Here is a 16,261-nt window from a genome sequence, read left to right as displayed (position 1 = left end):
ATCCAACCTGGTGTATGGTTTAGCACTCATTAGTATCAGTTAAATATTACCCCAACAGGAATAAAGTATATTAAAAAAAAAAAAAAAAAGAAGAAAATAAGTAGGAAAATCGCAAACATCAGGATAGATAGTAAATTGTCATCAAAATGAGTAGTTTTCTTAGTTGGTTAGATATTCAAACAGACTTTGCATTTCATTGGGTTTGGCATTTTTTGAGTTTCCTGGCATCTTGTTGAAATATCTGGCACCCTGCTTGTTTCCGTTACCTCTTTACTTTTTCTCCTACCGCGGACGCGTGAGATGCATAGTTGATACACTGCCGGTGACCGAGACCGATTGTATTGTAACGTTTCCAAACAGCCATCTAGAATAGTCAAAAGTGTTTCAATTATGGACATGGACTTACTTGAATTATGTGGTAAGTAAATCTTATTGTTTTTTATTTTATTATGATCGGTGTTTGAGTAGATCGAAGATTTTCTCTATCTTGTCTTAATCTTATCATGATACTGTTTGCTCCACTAACTTTTCTGAATTAATGGCTAATGTTTGTATTCGTGTTCATTCATGAAGGCTTATTATTATTATTATTATTATTATTATTATTATTATTATTATTATTAATTATATATTATTATTATCATGATTATTATTATTATTATTATCGGAGCCCACCGATCGCTAAGAATGAACGTGTCATCATTATCACTGAACTGATACTTCTAGATGAAAAATAAAATAATAGAAACTGGTCGTGTCAGTGTCCGTCCTGACTGCTAGACTTGTGCTTGTGATTGTAAGTCCTACTAGTACTAGGAAATGGAAAGTATCACACTATCGACGTCTAAGTCTAGTTGTTTCTCAATTTTCTGAAATTTAGATTAATTAAGTCAAGCTCATTCATTAAGAAATTATTGACAATTGGGACGAAATCTGGTGCACATTGTTTGATCTTATAATAATAATCTTAACAGGATTGCTCCATTGCTTCATCAGGTGTCATCAATGAGTAGTATCCAACTTGTTTGTTTTTCAATCGTTTTTTAAAGATCCAGTTTCACCCATGCCATGATTGATGGAACTATTACTATTATAATATAGTGACTCAAACTCCAGTTTAAATTTAACTTTTAACCTTTTACTGTATAGACTACTTGGTAGAAAGGCTTGTTTTTATTTGATGCTATGGGATTGACTTGGTGATGGTTGCTTGTTTATAATATAAGTTTTAGATTTATATTAAATTCTTGAATCCTGCCTATTTGAATTTGACAGTTGAGTTTTGATAGATAGTGTTGATGGTAATGAGTAATCATTTAGCGCGTTGAGCTTGTTGAAATACGGGGTAAGGCGGTGTATAGAAACTATTTATTATTATCACATCTCAAATAAGTTTGAACATTTTAATTCTCCATTTTCAGATGACGAACAAATGAGTCGTCTCAGGGCTTCATTTTTGATGAAGGGAGAAAGGTCGTAGACCTGCACTCCCACCTGTGCAAGTGACACCTGTTTGTCCAGCTTTATCATCTGCGCTTTGAAGCCAAAACGACAGTGTCTGAGGTAAGGTTTCTATGAATATATGACACATCTGTTTTCGTTGTCACAGGCCACCATTATATTTTTTTAAATAAATATTTTGGTTGTTTTTGATGTTTTTTACTGCGCTAATATTATCAGTACAGTGAGGCTAAACCAGCTTATGATTTGATTTTTTGTTGTAAAACACAAGGTCCCGCTATGGAGCTTTCAGATTCATATAAGTTCATGATGGTTGCCAGTAGATTTTATTGTTAACATGTATGGTTGAGTTTATTTGGGTTTGTAGTTACAAGTGACTGAGTGACATAGACAAGTAAAAGACGTGTTTATGGCTCTTTTTATGATATAATTTAAGCATGCCTGCAACAGTCAGCAATTAGCAATGGGCCATGTGCTGTTGGTATAATAGCACTAGTTTAAAAGGTCTTTACTAGGTTAGACAAGACTAGATTTTTGCTATAGAATACAATTAAATTCTAAACCATCCCTGTGTTCCTCTCTCGAGCAAAGTATATTAATTTTTTCATACCTAATCCTTATCTTTTTTTAAACTTGTTGGATTCTGATGTATTATCAAGCGTTATCTTTTTGTATAAGGTTCTATTTTTTTTCTGTTCTAATATACTAATGCATTAGTTTTAAGCCCTTCAATATTTTCTGGTTATTTTTTCCCTTCTAGGTGGAACAATGGTTCTCCATGTTAAGTCCAGACTCGTTATCCTGTCAATAGTATCTGGCGAAAAATTTTGAAGGTGGTGAAGGCGGCAAAAGGGAAAGATAAAACGTTTTTGAATGCACCTGTGGATCTTCACCACCTCAGTGATGCCCTCAATGCCATTGGTGTAGACATGACATTGGAGAAGAACAATTTTAAAAAGACTTGTGTCAAAGGAAATTGCTGTGGACCTCGGCAATTTTCTCCTGAAACATGGACATACTTATGGAGACTTCCATACACACATGTAATTTGCACGAGAGAGAAGTTGCGAGGCATGTATCTCGCTGCAGAAACAAAGAAGGGGAAGCTGATAAAAAATATCAGCAGGGACCCAGCAGCACTTCAGGCATGGCTCAGGAAACCCTTCTTTCCCTGTCATCTGACGGAAATTCAGCTAAACTCTCCTCCTGCCACAGCCACAAAGCCACCCTCGTCATCGCCACCACCACCACCCCCACTGTCATCTACTCTTGACTGGCCAGCACTGAGTCCTCAGCCAACCGTTTTATTTCCTTCATCTGTACTACCATCATCGAGTCAACCTTCTACTTCTACTAAGATTCTCAGCTCACCACCACCATCGTCTACTGTTAACTGGCCAGCACTGAGTCCTCAGCCAACCGTTTTATTTCCTTCATCTGTACTACCATCATCAAGTCAACCTTCTACTTCTACTAAGATTCTCAGCTCACCACCACCGTCGTCTACTGTTGACTGGCCAGCACTGAGTCCTCAGCCAACCGTTTTATTTCCTTCATCTGTACTACCATCATCAAGTCAACCTTCTACTTCTACTAAGATTCTCAGCTCACCACCACCACCACCATCGTCCTGCATTTCTACTGTATCTGGTTCTACCCCTCATCTCTCCACGAATATTAATTCTCGGAATGTGTCCACACCTGATTCATGTTCAGCACCACTACCATCATCGTCATTCACTTTTGGTTCTACCCCTCTACCCTCTACGTCTGTTTCTACTCAGAATCCAGCCAAACCTGAATGTACCCCTGCATTGATCACTTCTGTTTTATTGCCAGAATCTTTTTCAGAGTCCCACATCCCACTTTCTTCCACAATTGTTAATGTTGACCATGTTAGAAGATTATCAAAGTCTGTCTCTTCCAAAAAATTGTTTTCATCTATAAAGTCGATTCATCAGAATGTAATATTTTAAAGAAAGAAATTTTTAATTTAAAATTAAAGAACAAAACTTATGTCCGATAGAGCGGCAAATATGAAACTTTTAAATAAAAAAATTCATGAATGGCGTAAGAGTGTTTTGCATGATGAGGAATATAGACGGTCTATGTACACATTTTTTGTATTGTAACGCGCATTTTTTGCTTGGTCTATCTAAAGCTGTTGAGAGTGCTGTGTTAGAATTTGAGAGGGATGTAATTAAAGTGGGGGGGTTCACTTGGGAGGGACAGTCAGCAAAAGTTTAATCATTTTCAGTCTAGTATTGGTAAAGAAAGTGCAGCCTTACGTGCTATAAGACTAACTGCAGAAGTATTGGGACCTCGGGGGGATGAGAAAAATGGGGCAAGGGAAGAATGGCTAAATTATTCTGAAGCTAATAATATTAAGTCTCAGTTTTGCAGTTTTAGAAGTAATCGTTTCAATAATATATTTGGAAATGCTCATGCTCTTTTGTACCATCATAAACATGTTCTTGATTTTCTAGAAAATGAAGTTTCAGGTGACAATTTAAAGCTTCAAAGTATTGTTGCAGATTTGAGGGATAGTAGGGTAATTTCTTTAGTTGCTGCTATTTCACTGTTTAATCTATCACTGGGCCATACTGGGAGTTGATGAAAAGTAAAATTCCTTATGGGTCATTCCCCTCTTATGTCAAAAAGATTGGATGTTATTTTTGAGAAATTTATTTGTTAAGGATGATTACTGATGATGAGGCAGAAGCATCTTTTTTGTCAACTGCTGTCAAACGAAGAAGGGTTTCAGATTCTGATGTTGATTGAATAACACTATGAGATTAAATTCAAGCTTCAGTTTAATTACAAAACCAGATAGAATGGACGTTTCAGGTTTCTCCTTTGTCAACAAACAGGATGAACCAAACAGTATAGATGATGTGGTAGTGCCGTTAAGTTGAATGCGTTTGTTGGTAAAGGGGAAACACGAAACATCCATTCTTCTATCTGTTTTTATAATTAAATTGAAGCTTACATTCAATTTCACATTATTTATCGCTTCGAGTAGCAACATTTACATTATATTGATTAATGAAATTATGTATCTATTTCCATCACTTTACATTTGATCAGTGACATGCTTTGTTTAAACAATTGTTGTTTCTCATAATTATGTACCTATCATGTAGCTTTTCTGATTATTACATATGTTTTATTTACTCATCATGTTTAGCGTCAAGCAAGATGGCTTTCTATTATTTCAACATTTTTAACACGTCTGAGTGTACTTAAACACTTTAATATGTTTTTTTTACCTGGAAGTTCGTATTCATACAATAAGGGAGTCCAATATAATGTCTATTTCTATTTAAACATTTTATAGATGCATTTAAAATGTGTATAGTGGAGAGCCAATGATAACCCTTATACTCATACTGATGTTGGGCTATTAGACCATAATAGCAATATTATAGTCCGTGTTTAAATTAATCTTTATCATTTATAGGCTATGTGGATATGATCAGCTTCCAGAGTCCGCGTATGTATAATCTGTTATTAGATATTATATTGGACTCCCTGTATGAATATGAACTTCCGGGTAAAAAAACATATTAAAGTGTTTAAGTACACTCAGGCGTGTTAAAAATGTTGAAATAATAGAAAGCCATCTTGCTGACGCTCAACATGATGAGTAACAAGAGCGCTAAGATAGGTTTGCCCGGTGTCTGTGCATTTATATGCATTAAAGCGTGTCCTTATACCGTTGCCTTAGTTATATAAACTAAAATGTGTTAGGGCAGGGCGTTGAATTTTAGGTTGATTGTTGAGGTGTCTCAAAATATGTACTTATGGATAGGTATAAATTTTCATGTTCGTGGGTTGCATTGGATATTGTATGCTTTTGTGTACTGACTTTTTTGTCTAATGTTTTTATTTATTTATTTTATTTGATCGACAGTGCGCCACCAGTAGGTGCAGCATTAACTTCCATTATTGTGTTAGGTCGTGGTATGAATTTTTGACTTTTCCCCCTTTTTGACATATATTTCTGTTGATTTTCGAGAGCTTAAATCTTGATTTCTTCTCATAACTCTGTTTTTGTCATTCTTATTGTGAAAAGGACATAAAATTTGGATTCCCCATCCCTCAAATCATTTGTATGTGAAGTTTCATAGCCATATCTCATCATTTAAATTTTTTGTAGCGGAAAAACTGTTTATTTCTCAAAATGTCTTCCTTTGGCGATTTCGGCCTTTTTTCGAATTTTGAGACGTAAAATCTCAGTAATTATTGCCTCTATCTCTCTGAAAAAAATTGGGCTTACTGTCTGGTGCCAGTTCTAAGGCTCAGATAAGTTTCATGCCTTAATTTAGATTACTGACGAGTCTGGCGATTTCGGTGAAATTATTTTCACGCGGGTCATGTTTTTTCTTGATTTTGATGTTGTATAGTAACTGAATTATACTAGGTGAATATTTGTTTGAGTATTTTTCTTATTCTCTATGTCCATGGCTTGCGATTGCTTGCAAATTATTCAATTTTGTTATTATTTTGTTTGTTTTGATGCACCTTAAACTTGCTGTTTGGTAGCATGTTCTGTTGGTGTACGAAAATTACAAGTTATTAAATAAATAAAAAATTCGTAACTTTTTTATTTGTTGTCCGATTTTAATCATTTAAAGACTGTTGTTCATGGTTTGACAATCTGTATTTGTTCAATTCAAAATAACAGCAGTTTTCTGCAGTTGAAATTTTAGTTTGGGATACCTATTCTAATGGTCTCTATTTGAATATGTATATATTGTAAAAAAAATAAATTTAAAAACTATATAAATCACAGTTGCGCATTCAAAATTCGAACACGTTGTGCTAAAAATGAGTTTAGATGACGCCTTTGTTTTGATTGATATAGGATGAAGGCTTCTCGTGGAGAACTTAATACTTCTGGTTGGGGTGATCGCCATCCTTCATAACGTTACTCTCCAGTTTGCTAAGACTAAGACAAAATCTCTTGGACAGTTCTTCCACATTTGAAATGGGTGAGTATAGCTCCTTGCCTTATTCATTATTCTGTCACTTTTCTTAATGTCACAAATACTGTCATTACCTGATGTAACAGAGCGAAACTCAGGTTAACACGAAATCAGTAGCAGCAAAAGCAATAATAGTTCCTAAATGTTAAATGATATAGATATATATATTTTGTTTAATTTTTGACAACTTTAATCTAGACAGGAAAGACGTTATTTGTTTGGGGGGGGGGGGGTACCAACGTTACTTTAATTTGGAGGTGTTGTTGATTGTTGTTGTCTTTTAGCATTTTTGATATAATAACAGAAGAGATGTTTATATTATATATTCAGCCACTTTAACTAAGAAAAAGTGTTGTTTGTACTTTAGCAACTTTAATTTACAGAAAAGTTGTTCGTACTTAATTTAACGCAACGAGCATGACAGAAACGGTGTTTGTATAATTTAAAATTAAGCAACTATAACTGTAACAGAAATAGTATACGACAGTATAATTAAGTAACTCCTACAGATTTCAATCTCATGAAAAGGGAACACACTAACACTGGTTATTTTGATCCCTCAATAAAGGAGGACATGTTCGACTTGATTCCATGAAAGGATAGTAATAGTAATAATTACTGGAAAAGAGGTGCAGTACGCACGTCGATATCATCGGGAAAATGGTGGAAGAGAGCGTGAACCACTTCTTATAGATCCGAGGAGTTAGATATCTGTTCATGATAAAAGCTAAAAGACTTTAGCAGTGACAGTTAAAGAACGGAATGGCTATCGGATTGGTGCTAGTGCCTGTTGGTCAAAACTGACCAATGCCAATAGGTGCCAGTGCCCGAGCCAAAAGTGAAGAGTCGTGAGAAATGCGGCCAAGTTGTGGCAGAAAAGTCAGAAAAGGACGTTCTGAGTAGAGATGGAATGAACGGAGACATGACTAGGTGATAGTGATAAGGGGAAAAGATAAGATCAAGTGGGAAGAAAGCGAATCGTATAAACTAGAAAGGGGGGATGAAATGACAAGGGGGACAAGATAAAGAAGACGATTTCAAAATAGCAACGGCAGAGAAAGTTTGACTTCATGAGAACAGACGGGACTTGATTTCACGAGAGATACTGACAATTGATTATGAGAAAGAAAGCTTGGAAAAAGTGAGATTGATTTCATGAGAAAAGAAGAGTTTGGAGAAAGTGAAATTGGATTCTGAGAAAAAAAGCTGGAAAGTGAGAATTGATTCATGAAAGAGAGCTTGGGAGAAAAGTGAGAATTTGATTTCATGAAAAAGAGTTTGCGGGAAAGTGAGAATTGATCTGAGAAAGAAGAGCTTGGGAGAAAAGTGAGAATTTGATTTCATGAGAAAAGAAGAGCTTGGGAGAAAAGTGAGAATTTGATTTCATGAGAAAAGAAGAGTTGGAGAAAGTGAGAATTTGATTTCATGAGAAAAGAAGAGCTTGGGAGAAAAGTGAGAATTATTTCATAGAAAAAAATTTGGAAAATGAGAATGACATGAGAAAAGAAAGAGCTTGGGAGAAAAGTGAGAATTTGATTTCATGAGAAAAGAAGAGCTTGGGAGAAAAGTGAGAATTTGATTTCATGAGAAAAGAAAGAGCTTGGGAGAAAAGTGAGAATTTGAGTTCATGAGAATAGTAGGATTTGATTGCATAATGAGAAGGCTTTTTGACTTCTGGAATATTGGGGTTGGCCCTTAGAAGGACCGTTTGATGAGGAAAAAGAGAGCAAAGAGATTTACTTCTTGGCGGGCTTCTTGGCAGCTGGCTTTTTGGCTGCAGCCTTCTTGGGAGACTTCTTGGCGGCTGGCTTTTTGGCAGCGGGCTTTTTGGCGGCTGGCTTTTTGGCAGCGGGCTTCTTGGCAGCTGGCTTTTTGGCGGCTGGCTTCTTGGCTGCAGCCTTCTTGGGAGACTTCTTGGCTGCGGGTTTTTTGGCAGCAGGCTTCTTCTTGGGTTCAGCTTTCTTCTGACCAACGCAGAAAGACCCGGCGGCACCAGTTCCCTTGGCTTGTTTCAGATCACCTTTGGCAACACCCATCTTGAGTGCTCTCCTGAGATGAGCATTGATTTTGGCATCGGAGTCATCAATTTTGTTGTTGGCTTTGATGTACTTGAGGATGGCTTGACGAGATGAACCGCCACGCTCCTTCAAAGAAGCAATCATCTTGCTGTAGGTTGGGTGAGCAGCGGGTACCTTGGGCTTGGAAGGCTTCTTCGCCTTCTTGGCTGGGGTAGTGGCGGGGGCGGCGTCAGACATTTTCTATTCGAATATAAAAACAGCGGGCTTTGAAAAAGCTAATGTTTTGATACCGCTATTCGAACGACAAGCTTTATACGATACGAACGCGAACGTCAGGGAAAGCACCTACGTCACGCATAGCGGTTGATTCCTTCGATCGTCGAAAATCCGTTAGCGTAACTGAATCTACTGTGCGGACTCTCTGTTTTAGTTTTCAGTTTATTTATTATTTATCGAAAATATTCCTTTTTATCTTTTAAAACAACAGAACGATAATCCTTTTTCAATGCATTTACATGTTATACCTGATATTATTGTGTAAAATGTGTAAAACATGTAAAATAACGGTCTTCCTCTGCCGCTGAGCGCTATATGGCTATATTACTCAATTACATCAATATTTGACTTTAAATTTGTTTAGGTATAAGAAAAATTGTTAATTATTTCTTATATAATGGCTTTATATCTTTGTTAATAATTTCTAGCAGCAAAATTTTTAAATATTCAGTGGTAAATTATTATTTTGTCATAATTCACCAACTACCAAAACACTCCACTACTCCTGTCACTGTCACCCCCCAAAATGTTTCAATTCCAAGCTATGCCGAGGGGGTGGGGGGGGGGGGGAATAACTATTATATCATTTGTAATGTTCTTGATAATTGAAAACTTATATTTCTAAATGATGGCTACTTTTAAACAGGTCAGATTCTCTGTCAAAAGGGCAACACAATAAGGTAATGTTTGTTTATGCTTCATGATGATTTGATTTGAAGCACAAATCACAAACCCTCGCCCTCGCCTCGGTCGATTGTTCGAAAAGATTTTCGGAGAGAGAAAGTCAAAGGGAATGAGTTTTATGGGTATATTCTCAACAATTTTTTATAGGTGTTTATATATTAATACCAAATATTATACTTATATATAGAAATTATACTTTAGTTTAAAGAAAAAAAATGCAATTATACATGAAGAAATACAAGAACGGCTTGAGACGACTGGACTGTCGAGTTTTTCGTCCAGCAAATTCAGCAGACTCGCACTCACATAGGCTACATATTTTTTTGTTCTTTTCAAACCATCGAGCAGTTGTGTCAGTTAATTAAATTATTTCTTATACAATTCATTATTTTTCTTCAACTCTTGTTACATATGCACATATAAAATTCTATTTTAAAAGATGAAAAGCACTAAAACCAACCATACCTAATTAGAAAGTGGCGTTTTTCATGACAGCACAACTGATGGGATTCATTTAGTTTGAGCAACTTGTTTTTATTGATAATTTTGCTCTGTTGTTTTTACACTTAATTTTATTCATTTTTTTATTCATTTTAGACATCATCTGTACCATACAATTGAGACTGACGACAAGATTTTAACTGTTGTTGAGTAAAATTCGGACCGATGCGACTCTTGAGTCAAGTACTGACGTGTAAATTTTACTTGCTTCTTATCAGCTTGTCAGCTACGGTTTGTTTAATTTATTGGGATTTTGAGTTTTCTTTAACCTCTTTCTTATGGGGATAAAAAGTCTTACTAATTTGCAAATTAAAATGTACAAATTTGTAATTTATTCTGAATTTGATTAAATGAACGGTTGGTACCGTAGAGTTAGAGAATGCGCGTGTAATGCAAACCTATACATGACTTTGTTGGGGAAACGCCCTACTACTATCATCATCATTATGATTGTGATTCTCGGCCGACTTGGGGGGAAGGGGGGAAGCGACAAAAAATTTGACGTTTTTAAATTAAATGCCACGGTTTAAATAGATTATATTTTAAGATCAATAGAATCTAAAGAGTTCTTCAAAACTATTGAATGCTGATTAATTCAACAATCAAATCCGAAAACAAGAAAAAGAACAAGCTCTTTAGTTTTTTGGATGTGTGTGTTTGTGTGCGTGTGTGTGTGTGGCGTGCTCGGGATTGATACCGATGTCTTTGCTCTCTGCAGTCTGTTGTTGTTGTCGTCGTCTATTGTTGTTGATGTTGTAAATATAAGTGAAGTAATCAGTTATACCGGTGTTGATTTTGTTATAATTGACTTTGTTGCTCTTATTGTCTTTGTCAGTTTTGTTGCCGTTGTTTTTGTTTTGTTTTTTGTTGTTTTGTTTCTTGTTTTTTTTGTTTTTTGTTGTTTTTTTTTTTTTGTTTGTTTGTTTTGTAGTTTGTTATTTTTTTATTTTTTTTTTTTTGTGATTATTATTTCTATTTCTAATCACTGTTGCTGCTGATGCTTCTGGTGTTGTTATTTTCGATATTTCCTTTCAAATAAAAATAACGTCACAAATTCAGTATTCCAAACAAAAACAAAATGGCAAGATTTCGTCAAGACGATTAAACCCGATGACAACGTAACTTATGGGGTTGGTTGTTCGTTTCTTTAGTTTGTTATTTTATAGATTTTTAAAATTATTTCTATTTCTATTATTATTCAATATTTTCAAATTCATAATTTTTTTTTTCAAATAAAAGTAACGTTACAAATTAAGTTGGCCTTCAAAAGAAAGAAAAACAACAAAATGACAAGATTTCATCAAAACGTCCACACAATGATAACATCGCACACGATCCATGACCAGCAGGAATACAATTAAACTTTAATTCTTTAATTTAAAAAGCTCAAAATAAAGTGAATAAAATTCGGACCGGCGCGGCTTTAGTGCTTGTGCCAAGGACAACTATACACTATACAGCCAGTATAGTAATCCTTGGCTTGTGCTTATTTTGCTCACGGAGTCTACAGTCGTCTTGTCTGCTTAACTGCTTAGGTCAGTATACTTGGCCGTTAACAACGTTGTCTTTGTCCGCAAAAAGAAATTTGTGATATCGCCTAACGAACATGCGCCATATCTGGTCCTACATGTTACATTTGCTGTTGGCCTTGTAAAACACTTTGAAATGTGGATATTGCTCTATAGATAGTATGCAGATGACGTCACTCAGGCCTTTGTTATTGTCTTTGCCATCCGCGTTTGTGAGTTGTTCTCACTAAACTGTATTAACCAGACTATAAAAGTTCATGGTTACACAGAGTTTGTGTGTTGGTCCGTTATACTTCCGGATGGCAATGTTGTGAACTCCTTGGCCAAGCGCATTCTATCTATATAAAGGAACAGTTTGTTTTGTTTTGTTTTTCTGAGATTCTCGTTATTGTCGTCCTCCCGTAGTAGAAAGGGGAGTCACTTGCTGTTTCTTCCATCCCTACATAATAATATTATTATCTATCTTCCAATTCCAACTTCCTTTCTGCCTCGGTCTTGACATGAGATTACTTATTTGTCCCGGCCCTGGCTGGGAGGGTAACAGTAACAGTCAAGTGTATAGTTATGGTTTTAGAGGTGGTATTTTATTTCGATGTCGCTAAACTGGAGTTTTACTAAAATGTATGTCGCTATTTTTGGGGTTTTCACTAATAATAGCTAAAAAAATTGTTTTAATTAATAAAATAAAAAGTACCAAAGTCAATGTCGCTGTTGTTATCCAGGGGTGTCGTTATCCAATGGTGTCGTTATCCAGGGGTGTCGTTATCCAGAGGTGTCATTTTTCAGGGGTGTCGTTATCCAGAGGTTGCGCATCGTATTCAAATGTTTAGCCAGAATGTGGTCCCAGGTTTGAGAGTTTTTGACAAGATGAGGGTCATTTCAATAGATCGATATACTTTGAGGGAAGAGTTTTCTGGCCAAAATGTTAAATACTTCTTTTATTTTCAGAATACAGCAGAGTTTGCTTGTGGAATCTACATCTATTCCCCACTTTAACAATTCCTCTTTGTCTGTCATCTGCATTTTTTTTTTTTTTTTTTTTTTTTTTTTGCCAAGTTGGGGCCTAAAAATTGCCAACATTTGCTCCAAAAATTCCCAAAATTTGCCAAAAAGACCAAAATTTGCCAAAAACTTTGCCGAGCAGAACTAAGCCTCCCGGTAAAAATTATAACGCTATATGGAAAAATAAATATAAAAGACAATTTATTACACTTAAAGGAGGCTGCATTTAATATTTTCTGCACTGTAACGCGATTTATGCGCCCAAACTTTCAGACAATCACACACACACACAAAATACACACAGACATACTGTAGAAAAGAACACTTAGACTGGCGAACATTCAACTCAGTCACACATAGGGCCTACTCCCTCTCATTCACAGTATCAGTTTTACTAAACTTTCACACCTACAGACTATATTATCAAACGTACACTTTCTCTCAGACTCATCAAAGGCCTAGTTTTCCTTACTACTCAAAAAAAAAAAAAAAGAAGCATTATTGAACTTATTGTAGTAAAGGAAAACTAGTCCTTTGGTGTTGTCTTCTGTGAGTCTACGCCTTCTAGAAGATAAAACAAGATTATATAAAGAAAAACTTCGTTCAGAAGCAGCTGACGAGCATGTTGAGAAGGCACACCGGGACGCCAAGGCAGCGAGAGCTGGAACATGATCGGCCACAGACTTCCAGAAAAGAGCCAAATCAATGATTCCGGAATCGGACTCTCTCACAGCACTGGGCCCCAGTTTCTCAATAAATTTATATCTAGTCAACTCATGCTGAGGAAGATGACAAAAATCAGGAATTGCAATGTATGCAGATACACTGCGAGGCATAAGAATAAGAGTAAGAGGAATGTTCTTTGGACTGAAAATCCTAATACAGTATCCTTCAAAAATTCCTATACTAGCCGGGTTGCCCCTCAATGGAATGTATTGTTGAAGCTTAGCATATTTTGCCTGATAAGGCTTATTAAACATCAGAAAAGTTGTCTGGCTTCTTCCTTCTCTCTGCTGGTGAAGCAATGAGGGAAGAACTCCTCAGCTTCAGCCATATTCACCCCTGAGTCGGTGTACAGAAACCCCAGTTCCTCAAGTGCATTTTGTTTTCGCTGTTCTTTTTTTTTTTTTTTTTCTACAAAAATTTGCCAATTTGGGGAAATTTGCCAAAATTTGCGGAACGCCCTGATATTTGCGGCCGCACACAATGCAGATGACAGCTTTGTCTTATATTACTATTCTGTGTGTGTTTGAACAGTAAACCGTTCTTTTTTTCTTTTTTTTTTTTTTTTTTTCTATCGCATTTTCTTCCCTTTTCACTGGCGCTGAAATAATCTTCCAAATGTGTCGCAATCGCCGTAAATTTTTTAATTAAAAAAAAAAAGTAAAAGTGGACCGTGAAATGTCCTGGCAAAATAGAAAGGGAATACAAGGTTACCGTAGTCCAGGGCCTGTCAAATGGAACCACAAGCTTTTCGGAACAACTCAGTCTTCAGGACTTAGTGATAATTCCTTCCATAGGCATGGATGGAGCAATGGATGTAAAGGCTTTTTTTTCTTACCAAAAGTTGATTTTGAGGTGGTCACCTTTAGAAGTTGGGACTGAGATGATCTTAAAGTTCACTTGGCAACCGTCCTGAAGACGCAGAGCATTATTGATTATTTTTATTGAGCTTTTATATAGCGCAATATCCACTAAGCGTGCTCAAAGCGCTTTACAGGGGGTCCCTGGCCAACAGCGACACATAATATTGTACTTAGGACGAGACATGACGCCTGTTATGCGATATTACAATTTTTTCTTGGACAGAGACAACGCTGTTAACGGCCAGGTACTCATTTTACACCTGAGTACGGTGAGAGAATGTGAGTAAAGAGCCTTCTCAAAGGACTCAACTATGCGCCGAGCGAGGCTCGAACCCAGGACCTTCCGATCCGAAAGCGAGTGTCATACCACTAGACCAAATAGCCGCACATAACCACATAGAGCATCCGTTTGGATATTGAATCATGACGCAGCCTTCCCACGTCGCGGTGACTGGGCAGCTGGGTCGGTCAAGTCTGACAGAAAGCAACTTGCGATGGACTAGCGTCCAATTGATACTGTCTGTTTAACGTCACAAAATCCGGTTCAATAGGCTTTAACTTTATGTCTCATCAAGTGAACGCCGTGTCAAGGCCTAGATTCGGCATCCATCAAGCGAGGTTTCAGTAAAGTGAGGATGATTTGTTGGTAAACTTTAATTTCAGATTATGGCCAACTTCCACTTCCCTATTTTTTATATTAATAAAAAGATGTGCCCCTTAAAAGTCCTGGGTTCGAACCCAGCTACTAGCACTTCCGTTATTTTTTTCCTTAGTCAAGATTATTAATTATTAACCCCCCAATTTAGAGAACAATGGTGATTCCTGTTGACATAAGTTTCTTTGATGGATTATCTCTAGGGGCCTTATCTCAATTACTATTATCAACCAGTGCTGATGGAAAGAGGAGGAAAAATTTAACGATTGCATTCGAGTTTGAGCCCGGTTTTAAAAAACTGAACTGCATTAAACCCCACATTTAGAATTGAGCATTGATTACCTCACGTGAATTTCCTTTTATTTGGACAATAAAGATTATTATTATTATTATTATTTAGAGCAACGGATGTGATGAAGTATCATTGATACTACTGAGTATTGGGGAAATCCTCATTTATTGTGCACTCTCCTCTTTGGGCGCTACCACTAATGGTGTACGTTTACTTTTCTCTGATGGCTTAAGTTCTGGCAATATTTCCCACTGAATGGACCTGTTGTTCTATAGCTTTTCTCCTTTCCATCATTTTATTCAGGCCTGGACTAAACATTACATATTCGTATGTATTTGGAATGAGACTTAGTCATTGACTTTGCCAGGGCTATGTGCGGCTATTTGGTCTTGTGGTACGACTACGACACTCGCTTTCGGATCGGAAGGTCCTGGGCTTCGAGCACCGTTCTCGGGTGTAAAATGAGTACCTGGCCGCCAGCAGCGTTCTCTGTCAGAAAAATTGTAATATCGCCTAACAAGTGTCATGTCTCGTTCTACATGTTACGTGTTGCTGTTGGCCAGGGACCCTTTGAGCAAATTAGTGGATATTGCGCTATATTAAAAAAAAAAAAAGCTCTTGCTCTAACTCTAATGGTTATTGGGACATTTACAAACGGGCAAATCGTGGGAGGTCCGCGGGTTTGCATCACCAGTAGGATCTCCATGTTTTTCATAGGGCAAACGGCTTGATGTATGTGTTCTTGCTATTCAAGAAAAGCGAAAGACAAAGAAAGAAAAAAAAGAAAACGAAAAGAACATATTGGACTAAAAATTGATTACAAAAACGACCATTTTACACCCTCACAATTTTTTAAAATAAAAATAAAAATTCAAAAGGGTGTTTTCAAAATCAAATCACCAATATAATCCAATAATAAGTACGTATATTGTGTTGACTCTACTAAAGGGCAATCTACACGCAGGGGCAAAATGTGGGGGTTTGGTCCGCATGATCACCCCGGGCAAACCATGGAGATTGGTCTGGCAAGGAAAAACTGCGGATGGGACGATCTCGATCATTCCCTGCCTTTCCACGACAAATCACTATCAATGATAGTATCATCACCGCAAACACCACCATCGGGCAACAGTGGAGATTGGTCCGCCGATGGGACAATCATTCCGCATTCCCTGCCTTTCCACGACACATCATCATCGCTGCAATCTTGAGTTACAATTAAAGCACCCAAGTAAGACAAATGGGAATTGGTTCAAATAGGGAATAAAT

The 16,261-nt window shown here is 36.7% G+C and overlaps 2 protein-coding genes across 2 annotated transcripts; one reads left to right on the top strand and one right to left on the bottom strand.

Moving 5' to 3' along the window:
• The first annotated feature begins 306 nt into the window (after positions 1-306).
• LOC144958340 (uncharacterized) lies at positions 307-6,070 on the top strand. The gene is made up of 3 exons (XM_078890261.1): positions 307-418; positions 1,422-1,563; positions 2,222-6,070. The coding sequence occupies exon 3, from the start codon at positions 2,391-2,393 to the stop codon at positions 3,435-3,437; it is 1,047 nt and encodes a 348-aa protein (XP_078746387.1). The 5' UTR covers positions 307-418; positions 1,422-1,563; positions 2,222-2,390; the 3' UTR covers positions 3,438-6,070.
• Positions 6,071-8,056: 1,986 nt separating this feature from the next.
• On the bottom strand, positions 8,057-8,713 carry LOC144958341 (putative histone H1.6). The gene has a single exon (XM_078890262.1). The coding sequence runs from the start codon at positions 8,702-8,704 to the stop codon at positions 8,186-8,188; it is 519 nt and encodes a 172-aa protein (XP_078746388.1). The 5' UTR covers positions 8,705-8,713; the 3' UTR covers positions 8,057-8,185.
• Between the last annotated feature and the right edge of the window lie 7,548 nt (positions 8,714-16,261).

This window comes from Berghia stephanieae, chromosome 12 (assembly GCF_034508935.2).
Source record: "Berghia stephanieae isolate SIO BIC M18660-M18661 chromosome 12, UCSD_Bste_1.3, whole genome shotgun sequence".
NCBI classification, from domain to species: Eukaryota; Metazoa; Mollusca; class Gastropoda; order Nudibranchia; family Aeolidiidae; genus Berghia; species Berghia stephanieae.
This window is presented reverse-complemented; position numbering and strand designations above follow the sequence as displayed.

Coding starts and splice junctions, on each gene's coding strand:
- LOC144958340 (XM_078890261.1), top strand. CDS start 2,391: ATGACATTGGAGAAGAACAATTTTAAAAAGACTTGTGTCAAAGGAAAT.
- LOC144958341 (XM_078890262.1), bottom strand. CDS start 8,704: ATGTCTGACGCCGCCCCCGCCACTACCCCAGCCAAGAAGGCGAAGAAG.